The sequence below is a fragment of the Adelges cooleyi genome, unplaced genomic scaffold (genome assembly GCF_023614345.1).
Source record: "Adelges cooleyi isolate 19-005CV unplaced genomic scaffold, UGA_ACOO_1.1 ACOO_flye_CR_arks_rails_tigmint_CR_PRNA_21, whole genome shotgun sequence".
Lineage (NCBI taxonomy): Eukaryota > Metazoa > Arthropoda > Insecta > Hemiptera > Adelgidae > Adelges > Adelges cooleyi.
In genome coordinates, this window is record NW_026095871.1 from 12,006,628 (window position 1) to 12,024,520 (window position 17,893).

The 17,893-nt window shown below is 29.3% G+C and overlaps 3 protein-coding genes across 4 annotated transcripts in view; 1 reads left to right on the top strand and 2 right to left on the bottom strand.

Moving 5' to 3' along the window:
• LOC126834568 (protein cappuccino-like) overlaps positions 1 to 1,772 on the top strand; it is a 30,733-nt gene extending 28,961 nt beyond the window's left edge. The window contains 5 exon segments of the mRNA XM_050566593.1: positions 28 to 120; positions 294 to 345; positions 429 to 584; positions 681 to 756; positions 1,083 to 1,772. Coding sequence (XP_050422550.1) covers positions 28 to 120; positions 294 to 345; positions 429 to 584; positions 681 to 756; positions 1,083 to 1,121 — 416 coding nt within the window. The 3' untranslated portion in view covers positions 1,122 to 1,772.
• Positions 1,773 to 2,687: 915 nt separating this feature from the next.
• LOC126834570 (stress-induced-phosphoprotein 1) lies at positions 2,688 to 5,982 on the bottom strand. Its single transcript, XM_050566597.1, has 11 exons — positions 5,796 to 5,982; positions 5,361 to 5,570; positions 4,999 to 5,282; positions 4,732 to 4,912; positions 4,532 to 4,658; positions 4,325 to 4,467; positions 4,078 to 4,255; positions 3,846 to 4,007; positions 3,669 to 3,772; positions 3,083 to 3,246; positions 2,688 to 2,990 (listed from the first exon to the last, which is right to left on the bottom strand). Exons 1-11 carry the CDS (start codon positions 5,796 to 5,798, stop codon positions 2,918 to 2,920), a joined length of 1,629 nt encoding a protein of 542 aa, XP_050422554.1. The 5' UTR covers positions 5,799 to 5,982; the 3' UTR covers positions 2,688 to 2,917.
• Positions 5,983 to 7,040: 1,058 nt separating this feature from the next.
• LOC126834750 (NF-kappa-B inhibitor cactus-like) lies at positions 7,041 to 15,930 on the bottom strand. Of its 2 annotated transcripts, XM_050566906.1 has the most exons (7): positions 15,510 to 15,930; positions 11,956 to 12,271; positions 11,283 to 11,388; positions 9,600 to 9,801; positions 7,743 to 7,831; positions 7,505 to 7,669; positions 7,041 to 7,415 (listed from the first exon to the last, which is right to left on the bottom strand). In XM_050566906.1, the coding sequence occupies exons 1-7, from the start codon at positions 15,550 to 15,552 to the stop codon at positions 7,347 to 7,349; spliced, it is 990 nt and encodes a 329-aa protein (XP_050422863.1). In that variant the 5' UTR covers positions 15,553 to 15,930; the 3' UTR covers positions 7,041 to 7,346. The 2 variants fall into 2 exon arrangements, with proteins under 2 accessions (XP_050422863.1, XP_050422861.1); XM_050566904.1 differs by lacking the exon at positions 15,510 to 15,930 and having other exon boundaries at positions 7,042 to 7,415; positions 11,956 to 12,858.
• Positions 15,931 to 17,893: the final 1,963 nt, after the last annotated feature.

A 17,893-nucleotide genomic window follows, 5' to 3' on the forward strand; every position in this document is an offset into this window, starting at 1 on the left:
ATAATCTGGAAATCGCTTTCGGTTTAGGTTGTAAGAAAAAAGCTGATAAGGTGATAATGTCATCGGCGGAAGACAGTTTGGAACCGTTTAAATCCAAAATGGAATCGTTCATTGCCACGGGTTAGTAGTCTATTATATATTTTTCTCTTTCTGTAGGTGATTTATTCGATATATTTTTTCATGGTACTCAGCTATACCGTCGTCAGATTAAGCAATGGGGATAAACACGATTGAATACTCAAAGTATAGCATGATTGTAATGTATGATTTATGATGTTTGTTTTGTTTTTTAGCGCGCACACAATTAGACAACGAACGAGAAAATTTAGAGGAAAGCAAAAAACTGTAAGTGTCTTTTTATGATTTTGAGAGTAATGCAATGTCATGTTAACGCATACTATTTATGTTTACATGTATTATAAATACAGTTTCATAAAACTAATGCGGTTCTATCAATTCCACCCGAAGGATAGCAAAAGTCTTACTGAAGTGGCGCCAAAAGATTTCTTCCCCCTTTGGCTGCCGTTCTGTACGGACTTTAAGGACTTTTGGAACATGGAACAACAGCGCATCGTAAAAGAAAAGTAATAACCACTCTCTTAATCCTGCTTAGGCGGTAAACCAATAAGAAAATCAATAGGTATTTGTATTTAACGCGTTACTTTCAAAAATCGTTACAGGCTTTTGGAGAGTAAAAGAAAAACTAAAGAAAGGCAGCAACAAGTGAGAACGAACAAAAAATCGCTTGTAGGATTAGTAAGTACATTCGTGTTGTTCAAAAATGCTTTATTAATTAGTTAATACTTGAGACGTCTATTGTTCAAAGTTTTTATAAGGGCGAAGGGAAAGGTCAAAATGATACACGTCTTGTCTCCGCTGTAAATAATGTCAGAGAGGAGAAATTTTACCCTCTAGCCGACTTTCGCTCACGATTATTGTTTTATACTTAGGTCATAGTCTATCGTGCCACCAAGTTGTACATGTTATGTTTTCACAACAATAGTCTAGATACAAATGTTTTATTTTGCTATTACACCACACATTATGTCTATTGAAATTGTTATTGTTTTTTAATTTTTCAGAAAAACCAAATCCAATCAAAATTTAATTTAAGAAATTAATTTCCGCTAACGAAAAGAAACGTTTAATCAAATGTAAGACTGAATGGACAGCATAAAAATATTGCTTTAGTTAAAAATACGCAATGTCAGACGAGTGTTGTGGCGAAAACTCGATTCGTTTATAATTATTGTTAAAAATAAGAAAATATTATATTGTACTAAAAAACAAAACTATTATTTTTTTTTTTTAATGTGTATGTTTCCAAGCCTAACGCAGTTATTATTATATGATTACTATAAGTTTAAGCATCGAAGTTCAAACTAACGTAAACAAATTAATGTATCACACCGGTTTTTTTTTCTTATGTGGATTTAAACACGTGCTAAGACTGACTAGAAAAGTATATTTATATATTATACAATATATATGAGTTAATGTGTAATGTGGGGAGAGTAGACGAGATAAAATTGTTTACCTGTGGCGACGACTGGTGCTCTGAACGTTTTTCCGGATAAGTTAAGGATGAAGTTCTCAAGCAATAACAAAAAAGAGAAAAAACGGATATTGTGGCTGGTGGCCAGACTAGTTTTGACGATACCTTTTAGTATTCTCCGTTGTCACATTACCACCACATTATTACCTATATAATATTTATAACCGTTACAATTTTATACATTATAATAATATAATGAATACAATTTTTGTTTGTATAGATGATATATTTATTTATTTTTATTGTGCTTTATCTGAACACATTTATATAATCATAGTTATTTTCTATACAACATATTATTATTATACCACTCAAGTATATAATAAAACTGCTTGCATTAGATGTGAGAAAACACTACTAGTCAGTTTGTTGTTTTATTTGATAATTGTACATTTTTGATATTTAATTTTCTAACACTATAAAATATTATTTATACATTTTCACAAATCTTACAAAGTAACATTTCGGTTTTTATTTCAGTTACGGCTATTATTAATTTAATATTAGCATTTTACGAATACTTCCTAGTTTATTGTACAAATTGCACAACACGCAATCAAATTTTATTTACTTAGAAACCCTCAACAAATATATTGTACAGGTACCAATTTAGAAATACTGTGTCCTATCGTTGTACATAATAAAATTTCAGTAATTGATGACACATTTTCCATATTTAATGGGTATAACGTTTACCAGTATTTTGATGGTGTCACTAATGTTATTGACTTAAAAGGCTTAAACTGCACTCAAATGTTATGTCTAACTGATTATTAATGGAGGTTTCAAAAACATTTTTAAGTATCAGATATTCGAGTTTATCATCCTAGATATCAGCAGTATGTTTCCCTTATGAAACACAAAATAAGAAAAAAGAACATCACACCCATTTACAAATATTGCCAATCTTTAACAAATACTCAGTGGTGCCGTTTTAAAAATTACACACTATGTATTTGCTATAACTACCGATAATCACCACCAATAATCTACGCCATTATATTTCTTTACAAATGTATTGGTAAGCAAATTTATAACAATATGCATATTGCTTTAATTACTATAATATGTAAATGATCAAAAAACATCAAAAATAAAAAAAATAAATAAAAATGTTATAAAACTAAATAAATAGTAAATACATAAAAAAAATGCCTTTATTCTTTTTTTTTTATATAATATATAAGTTGTATAGTTTTTAATTTGTATTAAATTATACGGTACATACACCTAAATATCATAAAAATTAAATTCTAGACATTGCAAAAAAAAAAATATATTTATAATTTAGAAAAAAGCATCGCAAGTGGAGCAATAAACTCTCAAAGTTTGTACAAGGATGTTGTTTAAAAACTTCAACTTTTAACGAATGGCAATGAGTCCAGATTCAATCAGTTTTTGAATTTTACTGGCAATCTCTGGATTTTTCAAGTGACTGAAAAAAAACATCATACAACACATTATTAGCAACGAAACATTTCAAATTTGGAAATTCATTCTTATAAAAAAAAAAATACTTTTACTCACTCGCTTAAGGCTTTAGGGTCGTTTTGCATTTGTTCAAGTATGAGTCGCATCGCAGGATCTCTAATAATGTCTTGTACCTCGGGATCGGCCATAGCACGTTTTCGCATTTCTTCGGGATCTGAATTCGCAGCTATCGAACATGATCTGTATCCTTCCAAGGCTTCCTGCAAATATTTTACAAAATATTATTGACATGCCACACACTAAACTGAACCTTTTTTTTTTTTTTTTTATAGAAAAATATTTACATTCTATGCTGCAAGGCATAATGAGCAAATTGTTACATTGTTATATATACAGAGAAAAAAAAATAAAAACGATGATGCTGTATTAGGAGGGAGGCTATCCAGTGATAGAACCCAACAAAACTAAACCATTACAAAGAAAAAAAAAATTTCAACTGATAAATTTCAACTAACACACACATGGGATTTATTTTTAGTTTGGTTCGGAGTTGTACATTTTCTTCAGTTCTGTAGTCGTAAGGGTAAACATAGGGTGAACCCTTACGACTACGCTACTGAGTTTGTCACATCAGTAAACATAATTAAGGAATTCAAATATTTATAAAACATTAATGACTTACAGCATTGGAAGAGTCGATTTCAAGAGCTTTTTGATAGGCTGTCAAAGCTCTGGATGATTGTTTCATACCCTGCAAAATTTTACCCTTCCTAATCCATCCTTTCACTAAAAATCATATATAACATTTTTAGTTAATACAATCACGGTTACAAATAATGCAAAAAAAAAATGTACATACCAAATTTAGGATCAAGTTCAACACATTTTTCACAGTCTTTAAGGCCGAGATCAAATGCTGCTAATTTCGTATAGCAGGCGGCTCGATTACTATAGTACTTTGGCTCATCGGGATTTCTCATAATAGCTTCAGAATATGCTTTCATAGCCTCCGCGAATTGACCTAATTATTAAAATTGTACAAGATGAATAAGAGCAAACATAAAAATAAAAATAAAATAATTAATAAATACCTTTATTGAATAAATCGTTTCCTTTTTCCTTAGCTTCTTCAGCTTTAACCGGATCAACATACGCTTTTCTTTCCTCTTCTTTAATTTTTTTTTCCAACTCAGATATTATATTTTTCACTTCCGGAGTTCTGTGTTCAGACATTGATTTTTCAAAATATGTTTTAGCGCTTTTGTAATCCTGAAAATAAACATTTTAATACAAATTTGTTTGCAACATTTTTATGATGGATTATTCAAAAATTCTTACTTCTAATTTTTTATAAGCATTTCCAATTCTTGAGAAAGCTTTTGCGATCAATTTGAAATCCGCTCTATTTTCACGACCGACCTCGACCGCTTTTTCACACTGTTCTATACACTTTTTATACTCTTTCTGTTCAAAATACACGGCTACACAAATTTTAAAAAGATTAATACAAACTCTATTTTTAATATTTTTTAATAAATACAATACCCGCAACATTGTTATAAAATGTCATATTGGTCGGTTCCAATTCGATGGCTTTGTTGTAATGAGCTAAAGCTTCTGCAAAATTTTTCTTTTTGTAATCCTCATTACCAAGATCTTTTTCTTTCTTGGCCTGTAAAATTATAAACAATATATAAATTGTAAACACAATTACATCAATCAGCAAATTAACAACAACACAATACCTCTTTTTGTTCTTCTGTTAAACTGTCGTCTTCGGATTTTTCAGGTGGTGGAGGTGTTGGCTCCCTTTTTGGTTTTGGTGGAGGAGATGGTTCAGTTTCCATTTTGTCATCGTCTGCCGACAAATTTATTCCCATCATAACACTTAATGCAGCCGACATTCTCGGGTCTTGCATACTTGTCCTACAAAAATTAGCATAACGCAAATTATTTTAAGCGTTAAATTAAAAAAATACTAAGTTAAAACTTAACTCGCGTCGACTACTTACAGTAATTTTTGAGGATCACTTTGACATTCCATTAGTAAGCTCATAAATTGTTTATCGTTGATTAAATCCCTCGTCCTCGGATCCTGAGCTAATTTCAAGAATGCTTCGGGTGGAAACATGTTGTTTGATCCTCCGAACGAAGGTTGTGCTTGTTGCCGGACTTCTTTCAAGCCATCTAGTAATTGTTGGTTATTAGGATCATATTTAAGACCATCTTCGTACGCCTTTGTGGCTTCGTCATTACGTCTCAAAAATGCCAACGCTGTTCCTTTTCTTGAATAACCCTTGAAAAAGTAGGTTTGTAAATAAACTAGGTAATTATAGATAATAATTGAAATAAGTTTTAAATAAGTGTTATTTACTTTAGGCCAGTCTGGTTTAATAGATACAGTTGTTTCAGCGTCCTCTAAAGCCTTTTGATAATTTCCTTGTTTGGCATAAGCAGCCGATCTGTTACTGTAAAGTACGTGGTTTTTGGGATCGAGATCTATAGCTTTAGTGTAGTGTTCAACTGCCGATAAATAATCGCCCGCTGACAACGCGGCATTACCTTTTTCTTTTAAATCCAATGCCTAAAAAATTCATCAAGATTCAAGTGTCACATGTATATCAAATTAAAAAGTATAAAAAACAAATAATTTACAATATGCACCGAATTAATAAAAAACATTAGATATTGTCAGAAGGACTAAACATAATGAATAAAAACGATTAATTATATAATTATAGTGAAAATGAATCCAACAAAAATTAAGGTTAAAAATAATAATGAAATTCAATTTTAAAATGTTACTTACCATAATTTAAAAAACTACAATTTATAATACGAATAGAAATCAACAAAAAAAAACAAGTATATTATAATATAATTGAAATGAAAATACAATAGCTTGCTAAATACTTTTTTGAAACACGCGAGTACTTAGGAGTTAGGTGTAAAGTGACGACTATTAACAAGTTTGGGAAATACGAACAGCAATAATGCGAGCGGTAAAGCAGATGTAAAATCACAGAATATTCTAGAAAAATTGTCGGAACAACAACCGGACAGTGCTGCCAATTATCAAATTAAAATAAATGAATTGCTGATAAAATATTATCATATTCTGTAAACTCTTATTCCGCTAGTTTTTTTTACAGTGCCAACGCCGACGCGATAGTTATTGTATAGATCCAAATTATTATACTTTGCCCCCACAAACTATAAGAGTATAAAAGTAAAAAAACACCTGGTTTTTTTATTTTTATTTTGATAACAAATAACAATTTGATTTAATGAGTTATTTTAATTACATTACCTTTATTTAGCTAATTTTGAAACATTTCTATTTGAATGTTAAAAATAACCTGTTATAAAAAAAATAAAAATAAACGGTTTAAGTATTTATCCGATTTTATTTTTGTTTAAACATAAAATATTTATTTGAAGTTATTATGTAGTTATTTGGTCAAATAAAAATACAACTTTATTAATTATCTGCATTTGTATTAAAATAATACCCAGGTTTGTTAAAATACAAGTTAATCTGTTTGATATAAAAAAAAAATGTAATTTTTTTCATCACCAGCTTCATAAGTATTTACTTTGAAATAATGATTAGACATTTTAAGAATTAATATTTTCCTTTCACATCCTTACTTAGTTTTATGTTTATGTTCAAAAATGTTAAATAGGAATAATTTGTTTGTTGAACAAAATGTGTTAACTAGATTTGCTTCTATTTAATATCTCAGTTTTGAATTATAGGCTTTATGACACCATCTTATAATGCTGTAAAAATAATTAGCTACATTTTACACTATAAGTCAACAATACAAAATCGGTACATATTGTAAACACATTATTGGAAAACAATCTATTGTAAAATAACTGTTCAATTCTGAACTTTTAAATTAATTTTAAATATAAAAGGAGACTATTAAACAAACACAAACAAATCAACTATAGAAAAACATTTATTTGAAAAATAAATAAATGAATCCTAAAATAATTAAAGCTATATATATATATTTTTTTTTTTATTAAAACTAGACAGATTGTAAACTAAACAATAATAGAAACACTGATAAAAGGATATTGCACGCACATAACAAGTAAAGTGCGTTTGTAATGTTCAATAATAACTCTTAAATTAATAATTCACAACATGACATCAATAATAATAATTTAAAAAATACAACAAAATAAAATGTTTGTCGTTAAATTCCATTTTTACATGCTAAAATTATTTAAAATTAAAATTATTAAAAAAAATATACATATGAAAATATTAGCTGGTGGCGCTATTGACTGTCTAGTCTAGGATGTTTAAAAATTCTGTATAAAAGCTATCTTCATATCTTATAGATCAGCAAATTACTGGACTACTGTTGTTAGGAAACTGAAGTACATTCATTGAATTTACAAGGTCATCACTCTGAAAAATATAATTGAGCATAAATTTTATTGAAAAAAAAAAAAAAGAATTAAAAAATGTGTTAAAATTAATTTAAACTAAGTACATACAATTTCATCATCTTCTTCTTCGTCATCATAATCGTCAACTTCGAAAGCTAAACGGCCTGCGTAACTCTCGACATTAGGATCTACTTTATCCAATAGACATTCAATTAGAGTTGCCCTGTTGAGCGCTACTGCAAAATGTAATGCTGTATAACCGCTTTTATAGTCCTGGATAAAAAAAAAAATTATAATATAAACTATTTAATTTTTTACTATTAATGTTATTAACTATTTGACTTACAGTAATATTAACGTTTCGGGCATTATTAGCTACAAATCTTACTACGTTTAAATGGTTCGCGATTGTCGCTATATGAATACAAGCCAAACCTGAAACAGAACATAGAGAACACACTAAAATATTAAATTGACAAATTGTCATTCTTTATTTAAACGATTTTAATTAACATAAACAAGAAAACCTGAAAATTGTATCACATATCAAATTCAACCAGTTCACAAACTGTGCAAATTTCAGACGCCTAAGTTTAACAGATGGTAAGAAAAACAAATTGCCGTCAAAATAAACACAATACGCAATCATCCAAACCCAACAAACATCCTGGTAAAACCATAGGGAAAAATTTGAGTTCATGCAAGCGCTTTTGACTGACATAGGAATTGCACTGACAAACACACACACACGGACAGTATTCCAAGATGTTCTAATTTAAATAAAAACACATTGATCTTAATCACATCCCAAAATTCTAAAAAAAAAATGTTCAAGGAATCGTAGCTTTCTTCCTTTAGAAAACAAATATTTGAGTTATCGTTTTTAATTTTCTTTTTAAATATTATTCAAGTCAAATTTATTTTTTGTTTTAATTTTAATCAATTTTTGTTTTGATAATTATTTAAACTTGTATTTAAGTAAAAACAATTTAAATTATCCCCAGGTTTACTTTAAAAAAAATATAGAATAATATACTTAATCATTTTTAAAAAAAATCGACAACATTTTTTTCAAAATCTACATTCTACATAAACATTTGTACCAGCACATGTAAGCCCGCCCCATACCTGTATAAACTTTTATATATTTTTTTAAGAAACTCGGTTATCTTAACCCATTGTCAAGCATCTTAGGATTTATGGAACCATATGGAAAACCATGGAAATATAATGATATCTCATTTACTCGTAGGTAAATGAGATATCATTATATTTTTAGCCAACACACACTGACAAAAGGTTAAATAGTTATTTGGTTGAAAAACTCAATGTAACATGAAATTTGGATAACCCTGTATTTTTTTTAATACAACGATAGTAAGTTTTTAAATATATGTAGATAAATACAGAATACCAATTTTTTTTGGCACTCATATAGTTTAGAGCAAAGTTTATAAAAATACACTACTATTAATACATTGAAGACACATATAATATTCAGTCAAAATACATTCACATAGCATCACTATAAAAAAAAATTACAATAGTAATCTTTACAAACCACGGCCAAACCTGTTAACTGGTGTCTGGTTGGAGAAAAATCAAGGACAACGTATTGTACTTAATATATTTATATATAATTATAAAAAACGCGTCTTGTGCAGTTATTCTTTTTCTTCCTGACTTGCAGGTTCTTTATTTGAATATATAAATATTTATACATATTGAATGTTAATACAGTCAAATTTGGTATAAAAATATATTTTATTTTAATAGTTGAAAATAGTTTTAAAATATTAATTGTTTTAAAACCGAATAGAATATTTATTTGTCCAATTTTTCCCACAGTTGTTTAAGTTATGAAAATAAAATAAAATAATATGGACACAAAAATTTATTTTTTAAAGAAAGAGAAATGTACCTGAAATATGTATCTCAGAACTAAGCAAAGGCGACCAATTTGCAAAATTACTATAATATATATTGCCCTATTGTCAATGTAAATATAATATATTATAACATAAAATGTACCTATTGAATATATATATATATATATATATATTGAAGTACTTCAATTTATAAGTGCATTATGATTTATGCATGTATCATGATATTTTATTACCAACTATAAAAATATGTTAGCAATAGTGTTCTAAATGTGTTAACTATATTTTATTTTTTAATGCTTAATAAATTTGCTTACCATCGTAATTGACCAAGTCTAACAATTTTGGTAGTAGAACGTAATTAGATATTATTCGCAAAGTATCCAATTTACCGACATAACACGCTAAGTGCACTGCCGTGTTACCATTAAAGTCTAATATTTCTGCATTGGCGCCGGCAATCATTAAATGATGAACAATTTCACACTGACTCGTCAAAACTGCTAAATGAAGGGCAGTCTGAAAAAGTACAACAAAACAAGTATTATTAATTAAAAGTTTTCATATTGTTAGATTATAAATATTCTACATGTAAAAGTTAATATCACAGTAAAAGACAGGAAGAAAAGAGGCCAGTAGAGCGTAATATTAATTTTCAATCCCTCAGTGGTGTAAGGGTGAAAAGGGTGAGGTGGGTACATAGAGCATATACCCTACAACTACGCCACTTCAGTATTTGTGGTAAATTTGTTAAATGTTTTTAGCCGCAGACATATTCTTAATTATTTAATACTGGTTGGTTGTCTAACAGTCATTATTATTATTAGCTTACTTACACTTAAATTAAAAATGATTAAATATTGTCATTTGTAAAACTAAAGTTGACAGTAACATAATATAATAATTTTTAAAGGAGAATAGTCAAACAACAAAATATATTGAAACTATTTTGCATAAGAATGTTTATAAGGAAAACAAATTGAATACATTTTCAACGATACTTGGTAGTTACTAATTTTATTAGTGTATAAATTAAATGGTGACTCACCCTATTTTTTTTTACTTTTGATTTCCTACACATATTACAGGACTGGCACAAAAGTGAGCCACACCAGATACAAATGTTGAAACAATTCAATTTTATAGTTAAGCATGTATAAGTTGAACTTAGGAATACCACAGGAATAACGTGCAATATTTGTTTGTATATGATTAAAATTTAACTAATTAAAATGCTATTAAGGTTTAAAATAATTAATAACTTTAATTTAACCATGAATATTACAAATTTTTAGTTCTCAGGTTTTAAGACATTTTAAGAGCATACTTATATCAATAATTAGTATTAACTTTTAATTATAGATATTGATTCTGACATAAATAGAGTTAATCAAATATTTTTTCTGGATGCTGCCAGATACCTCTTGAACCAAAGTTAAATTCTTAGCCTATAAATATAATTTCACGGTTTAAGTATTCTGCTCATCATTATCCTCTAACTCGGAATACATTCAATTACACATTACATAATTTCTTAACAGAAAGTTAATAACTAGTAGTGAGGCACGAGCCTGTAAGTCAGAGAGATGATTAAAATAAATTATGTATTTAAAATGTATATAAAAAAATATTTGTTATTTAAATTAAATAAAAGTGGATAAACATTGTCTCAATATTGATAGTGGTGAAGCAACTATAAGACAGTAGACACTAAAACCTATTACTCAGTTTTCCCATAATCTCAATGTTAACACTCAAATATTATACCTAACATATTATATAAAATGTTTATAATTTGTGAAAATACTAACGACAAAATACATTGTATAAACTTTAAAAAATATACTTTTGCAATAGCTGTTTATCTAACTGGGTCAAACGAAATAAAATTATAATATGTAATCTACAAAATGTAGCTAAAAAGTCAATTGATCAATATTTTTTAAAAAAAGTACACAATACCTAATAGTTTAAAACTCATACAAAAAATTTAAACTTACTTGGCCATTGTCGTTTCGAATATCAAGATACTTTGAATCAGGACAAATGTCAATTAACCGCTTTGATGCTTCTATGTATCCATGTAATATAGTCAAATGAAGCTGCCTGTAAATAATTAAAATGTTTATAATGAATTATAAATAAAATAAACCCGCTACAAAATAGTAATAACTTTATATTTCACTTTTACTAGATGCGTAAAATAGTCGTAGTAATTTATTAAAAAATATGCATCATAACTCATTTACAAAATATAATATTATTTTTTATGTCTTGATAAGTTATACATTTGTGTTTGCTACGTTGAAAAATAGTATGTTTCGTTGATGTTCACGAATAGTAGTATGTTTGTCTCAATAGGAGATTTGTTAGGTAAAATATACTTATTTTTATTGTAACATGTTAGCTTTTGTAGTGAATTGGGAAGGGTATTATAGTTCAATGTAACGGACAAAAATATACTACTTTTCGGGCTATAACATACTACTTTTAATACATCGTAACAGGAAGTGTAAGTGTAGACTATTTTTGTAAATGTTTACATAATACATATTAAAGAAATTAGCCTAATAAATTTTGTTACTTTTATGGTGAGTACACTATTTGAGCTACCTACCCTCTTTTTAGTGATATTAACTTTAAAAATAAAACTATTAATAATTATATACATACGTTTCTCCGTCTTCGTTGGGCTGAAAATACAACTTCCAATTGGGTTCGCTATTAGTCTGCATTTGATTAGTAATTTTACTGTCTACATCTAATTCACTCAGACACTCTGATTCCCCAATATCTAATCCACTGTCTAGAGTAGTTTTGGCAGCGTCTTTAGAGGAGTGATCGCTTTTCGTATCATACTCGATATTTTCTTTAGACAGCATGTCGCATGATAGGTTGGCGTCGGACAGGAATCCGGAATCCATTTTTACGTTTGTAAGTTCTTTAGAAGTAATATCGGTCTTGGACGATTGTAATTTTTCGCGTTTTCCTGAAAGTGCCATTTTCAATTTATCCGCATTACTTTTTGACCACATGCTTTGGAAAGAAATTTTAACTGTATTTTTATAATCAAGTTACTGATGAAGACGTCTTTGACGTACAACGTTCGATAATGAAATAAATTTATTGCGAGATAATTATATTATATTGTAAGGTACTAATAAAGAACTATAACGAAATAATTATATTCGATATTGTGCAACAGAGTATCATGGAAATAACTGCTTAGTTCTTATTTTTTAGCCACTTGTACACGTCAAAACACTATTAAGTAATAGGTAATTTACGCAATAGCTTAAGTATTTATTTATTAAATTTTATTGTTACAAATGAACACAAACACAAATGGACTAGATTAAAATTTTGGTACAAAACGATACGATTTCTCAAGCACAAACAAACGTACGGCAAAACAAAAATGTATATTATCAATTCGACGACACTACGAACTTGGCGTGTAGCGCGTAACGCTTTACAGATTACTATACACTGTTTACTAGCAAATACGTTCAGCAAATACTATAACTGACTACTCACTGGCGAGACGTAGTGGTAGTAGTGCAATTGCCGTAAACTGTAAAGTAGTATACTATCATGTTATTATTTACAGTAACCAAGAGAAGTGTGGAGTCCAGGAGTGGGGGAAGTGGGAACGAAAGTGAAGGGCTACCGTTGTCCATTGCAGTAGAGCCGCCGTTAAACGCACGAAATACCAAATGGTATGTTATCCCTCAATGAATTTTACACACTATTATTATTATACTACAACCATGAATTTGACAAAAAGCAATAATACCTATTAACAATGAAACTTTTTTTTTTAAAAATCTACATTACATTTTTTTTTTCCATTTTTAAAACATTTCATAATATTAACAAACGTGTTATAATTTTGATCATTCATAAATTCATTAAACATCATTTATAAATTAACGTTTATTGTGAATAAATAATGAATACGTATGAAAATAAAAAAACCTAAGATAAAAATGAAATGATTCAAGATCAATTGTTTAATGTTCTGTAATTATCTATTATTTATTGTCTTCTGTAAAAATTAACAAACCATGATTGTGCCAACTTTTTTTAACCAATAATTGGAGCCTATAGTATGTAAAACCTTCCAACCATAAAAGTATACCATTTGTTTTTTTGACGTTCAAAATACAATTTTATCAACCCTTTTGTTTTAAAATAGCAGTGAACACACGTAGTTAAAACCTTGAACTGGATCGGATTGGGTCGTCGAGCAGGTTTATTAAAATTAAATTGACCACCTAATGTTTAAAAATAGTTCAAACGGCCGTTAACAGTCGTTATAGTAAAAACAAGATTAATTCATAAAACAAAAAAACAATATGTTTTTCCACATGCTCAATAAAAACCACCAATCCCGACCTTGCATTAATAGTGGAAAACATTTCGTACAAAACGAGAAATTGTTAAAATTTTAAAGCAACGCGTTTATTAGCATATATTTTTATGACAGTAAAAAATTGGAATGTTAAATTTGATATAATAAATAATATGACTAACCCTTCTGCTGTTGACGTGACAGCTATGAGTAAATCAAATATGATAATGATAAATAATACTTAGCGGTGACCTGAACCTGATAGACTGACAAGAAAACTTCCTCGTTCGACTTTTACGATGACGTGTTTCGTATACAAAATTGGGAAAACCCGCCTTACCCTCCGAAGATCAAATATTGCAAACAAAAAGAAACATCTAACACATATTTTTCTAATCCAAACACGTCAAAAGGCAAAATTTCATCTCCAGTCAGACACTATAATCGATTAATAAAAAATCGAATACCAACACAGCCACAGGTGCAACTATAGATTATTATTTAAAAAATGTATTTTTATGCTCCCAAGTGAGAACGAACTTCACAACTTAATACCCTTGCGACTATTTTAATGGTCACCCCGACCTTACCATGCTCTCTAGGGCTAACTTTCAATCTGCAATTTAAGATATTTAAATGCTAATTTAAGAAAGGAAGACCAAGACCATTAAGAAATACAAGGATCTCTTCCTGTTTGCCGAAAGCGCTTCTATGTTGTATATTTTATTTTCGTCTAACTATTATTAAAACAATAATTTATTCGAAATACTTGGAACTCTCTACGACGTCGCTATTTATAATTTTTCTTATTCTTGTGCAATACTATTTTTATCCCAACACGTTATTTTTTATTGTTTTTTTTTTTTTTTAATGTTGGCTTCTGTATCTACAGCGAACTTTACTGTACACAAATTTAGTAATCGTCGGCTGTAAAATACATTAGGAAAAAGCTAATTAAAATGTTTTTGAAAAATTTTAACGATGCCCGTTAAAACGTGGAATTGATTAAAAAATATGTAACTGATAAAACAATAATAATAATGTTGTATAATTAGTAAAATATATTTCGTTATAATAACATGCTAATGGATTAAAGCGAGGTGTTGGACGTTGATTTAAAGAAAATATTTTTCACCGGCTTTTCGTTAGTATAATTAACTATTTTGTTTTCAGACGACTGACAATACTATATTATAATTGTACAATAATAGGTATATTATATTTTATATGTATATAAATAAGTTAATTTAACATTAGTGTTCCCGTGACATTTATTTTATTTTATTAATAATAAACGCCAAATAGGATCAAGTACATTGTCATAAGTTAAATTATACACAATTAAATAACAAAATACAACGTCAAGAAATATACACGATCGTCTACAATTTATAAAAAAAAATGTGATAGCATTTTTGTTGCATTAGTCAAACATTATTGGTAAAGATTAAGATTTAAGAAGGCAAAGGAAACACGTTTCAGGAGGACCTTTTTTTATAGAACTGAACAGTTTTATGATTTAGAATAACAGAACATATTGTTAAGAAAATCAAAGATTTAGAATTTAACTAAATTTTGACATTTATCATTCATATGTCCCAAATTTTTACAATTTTGTCCATTTTGTGAATTTTACGAATTTAGCAAAAGTATTTAAATTTCACACTTAGAGTGTAAACATGTACTTATGTACATAAATCATAAACAAGTGTTTTCTGGTCGTTTTGTTTGAAGCATTCGCTTTATTTTTTCCTAGTATTGTTAGCACCCTCCTAAAATAAAAAGTAAATCCTAACTCCCCTAGTGTTCAGGGTGCGGGTGTAATGGTTTCGATGTTAATAATACATTAATTACACGTGTATGCTTTTCATACCTATGAAAAGCGCTCGGGCCCAAATGGTAGTCATCATCTTCATGTTTTCCTTTTGTCTGTCGACACAAAACCCGATATCGTGCGCGTCGGCGGTACCGGCGGTCGCGTTAGCTGTACCGTGCAAGACCGGCCGTTTTGCGCGTGTTCATAGTGCCATTGTACCGACGTGAGCCCGGATTATTCGATTTTACTACAATGGGTACAATACTCGAATATCGAGTATACGAAAAATTGTCGAAAAACGAAACGCAAAATATGCTGAAAACGAATAATTCGAGAAAAACAAGTTGATATATTACAGTAATTTTTTTTGGTTCCTCTTCGGCGTGCCCGGTCTCGGTCGGTCGGCCGGCACGAGGAGACAAGTTGAAAACAAAAATATAAAAAACTGTGGATTTTCACGATATTATTTTATGGTAATAGCTAAATGCCAATTGAACAAGATAGTTGCGGTGCCCGTGTACTGTAGTACACACGGACACCAGCGCGGCGTACCCACGAGAATTTAATCGTCGGGGAAAACCGTTGGTTTCGAATACACACACACACATGCAGTGCCCGCGTTGTCTGGCAATCATTACCATCGACATGGCGCGCGATAGTGTAAACCGGCGGCAGTCACTTTGCGCTGGGATTCCCCGGAACTGAGGTCACACACCCGTTGGTAGGAGACCGCAGGCCTCACGGCTCGCACGCACGCATACACCTGTACATACCATAATCCGCCGTCTGACAATTATTTCCTATAGTAATTTTAAAATATTTTTTTACTACCGTCAACTTTCGTCAATTACATTTTACGTAGCCGTCGAACAATACTACGTATACAGCGAGTACATAATGTAATATTATTATTAATTATTATTATACGACAGCACAATGGGCTCGCGACGCGTAATCGCTGTGGGCGGTAACTCGTTGTAACATATATACAAAATATACACCTGATGTAAGACATTCATTTTCTCGGCAAATTTCAATATTTTGAAAATTAGTTTTTTCCTATACCTACTAATAAGTACGTTTTTTATTATATTTTTTAATACTTAGACAATTTTGATCTTCATTCCTACGTTAAACAAGACGTATTGACCTGGTTTTTTCAAAAGAGAACCAATGTTTTTAATTTTCTATGACTAAATAGATATTATATTTCCCCATATAATTGTCTTCCGAATTTCAGTAGTCCATAAATTTCACATTTATGTTTGCATTGTCCGACATTTTTAAAATTCTTTGTCTACATATTTATGGAATTGAAAACATATATTCCCATGTGAATAAATAAAGTCCATACTCCTTTTACGTATAAGAGATGAAGGTAAACATTTTCTATTTTTTTATTTTATTTTTATTAAAACTATTTATAATTTCTAGTGTTAAAAACAATAAGTAAATTCGTTGAACATTTTACAGTGGAGGACGACGAGATAGAAGGGGGTGTCCAGTGACACTACTTCAACTCTAAGTATTAAAAAATATAGTAAAATATGTACCTACAAGAATAGGAAAAATTAATTATCAAAATATTCATATTTTCCGAGAAAATTAGTGTGTTACATCAGATGGATCACCCTGTATCCTTGTGGTAGACGCCGAAGACAACGTCCGAGTGGCTAGCCGATGACGTTTCGGATCATAAAATATAATTATTAATACGTATTACATTTCATAGGCAATATTATAATATATTATGTACATGGCCTACTGTTGTTTTTTACCATAATGTTTAGTGGAATTCACGTTGGTCGAGTTTTCACTAAAAAAAAACAACTAATATCATGTTATTACTATTATTTTAATATCGTTTGTATTTTTTAGTAATTCTTGTGTTTCTTTCAATGTGAACGATGAATTTACAAGTAAAACAGTCGCATCGATTTAAATAAATAAATACGCTGTACGCAACAACGGGTTGACGTCATGTCGTTTAAGTATAGTTTAACCGCCCGATTTTGTTGCCTTATTTGATCACACATATTTTTTTCAGTTTCCATAACTTGCTATCCGTGACGTAAATATATTTGGTAATTGTATATGTGATCTTAAAGAAGGAAAGAACGTGAAATTGAATTTGTAAAACAAGGTATTTAGAGGCAGAGATAGACCGAAGGAGAAGTGGATGAATGTGATTAATGAAGTTATGGAGGTGTATGTGTGTGCATGGAGTGAAAAAACAAAAAAGTATGCTGAGAGAGATTTGGCTGTTCGACCATATTTATAAGTAGATACACAAAATGTATTTAAGTTAAAAAATGATTTATTACAGCAAATAAAATCGTCTCAAAATAAAAAAAATTATTTGGTGAGCCAAAAAAATATTTTAATAAATTCATTATTTGCAAATGATTATTTGTGAGTTGTTATTGAAATAAAAATTTCCC

Coding starts and splice junctions, on each gene's coding strand:
- LOC126834570 (XM_050566597.1), bottom strand. Junction 5,283..5,360: donor TTAAACCAGACTGGCCTAAA/GTAAATAACACT, acceptor TACTTTTTCAAG/GGTTATTCAAGAAAAGGAAC. Junction 4,659..4,731: donor TAACAGAAGAACAAAAAGAG/GTATTGTGTTGT, acceptor ATAATTTTACAG/GCCAAGAAAGAAAAAGATCT.
- LOC126834750 (XM_050566904.1), bottom strand. CDS start 12,317: ATGTGGTCAAAAAGTAATGCGGATAAATTGAAAATGGCACTTTCAGGA. Junction 11,389..11,955: donor CCCAACGAAGACGGAGAAAC/GTATGTATATAA, acceptor AATTATTTACAG/GCAGCTTCATTTGACTATAT. Junction 7,832..9,599: donor AGACTTGGTCAATTACGATG/GTAAGCAAATTT, acceptor GTTCTGTTTCAG/GTTTGGCTTGTATTCATATA.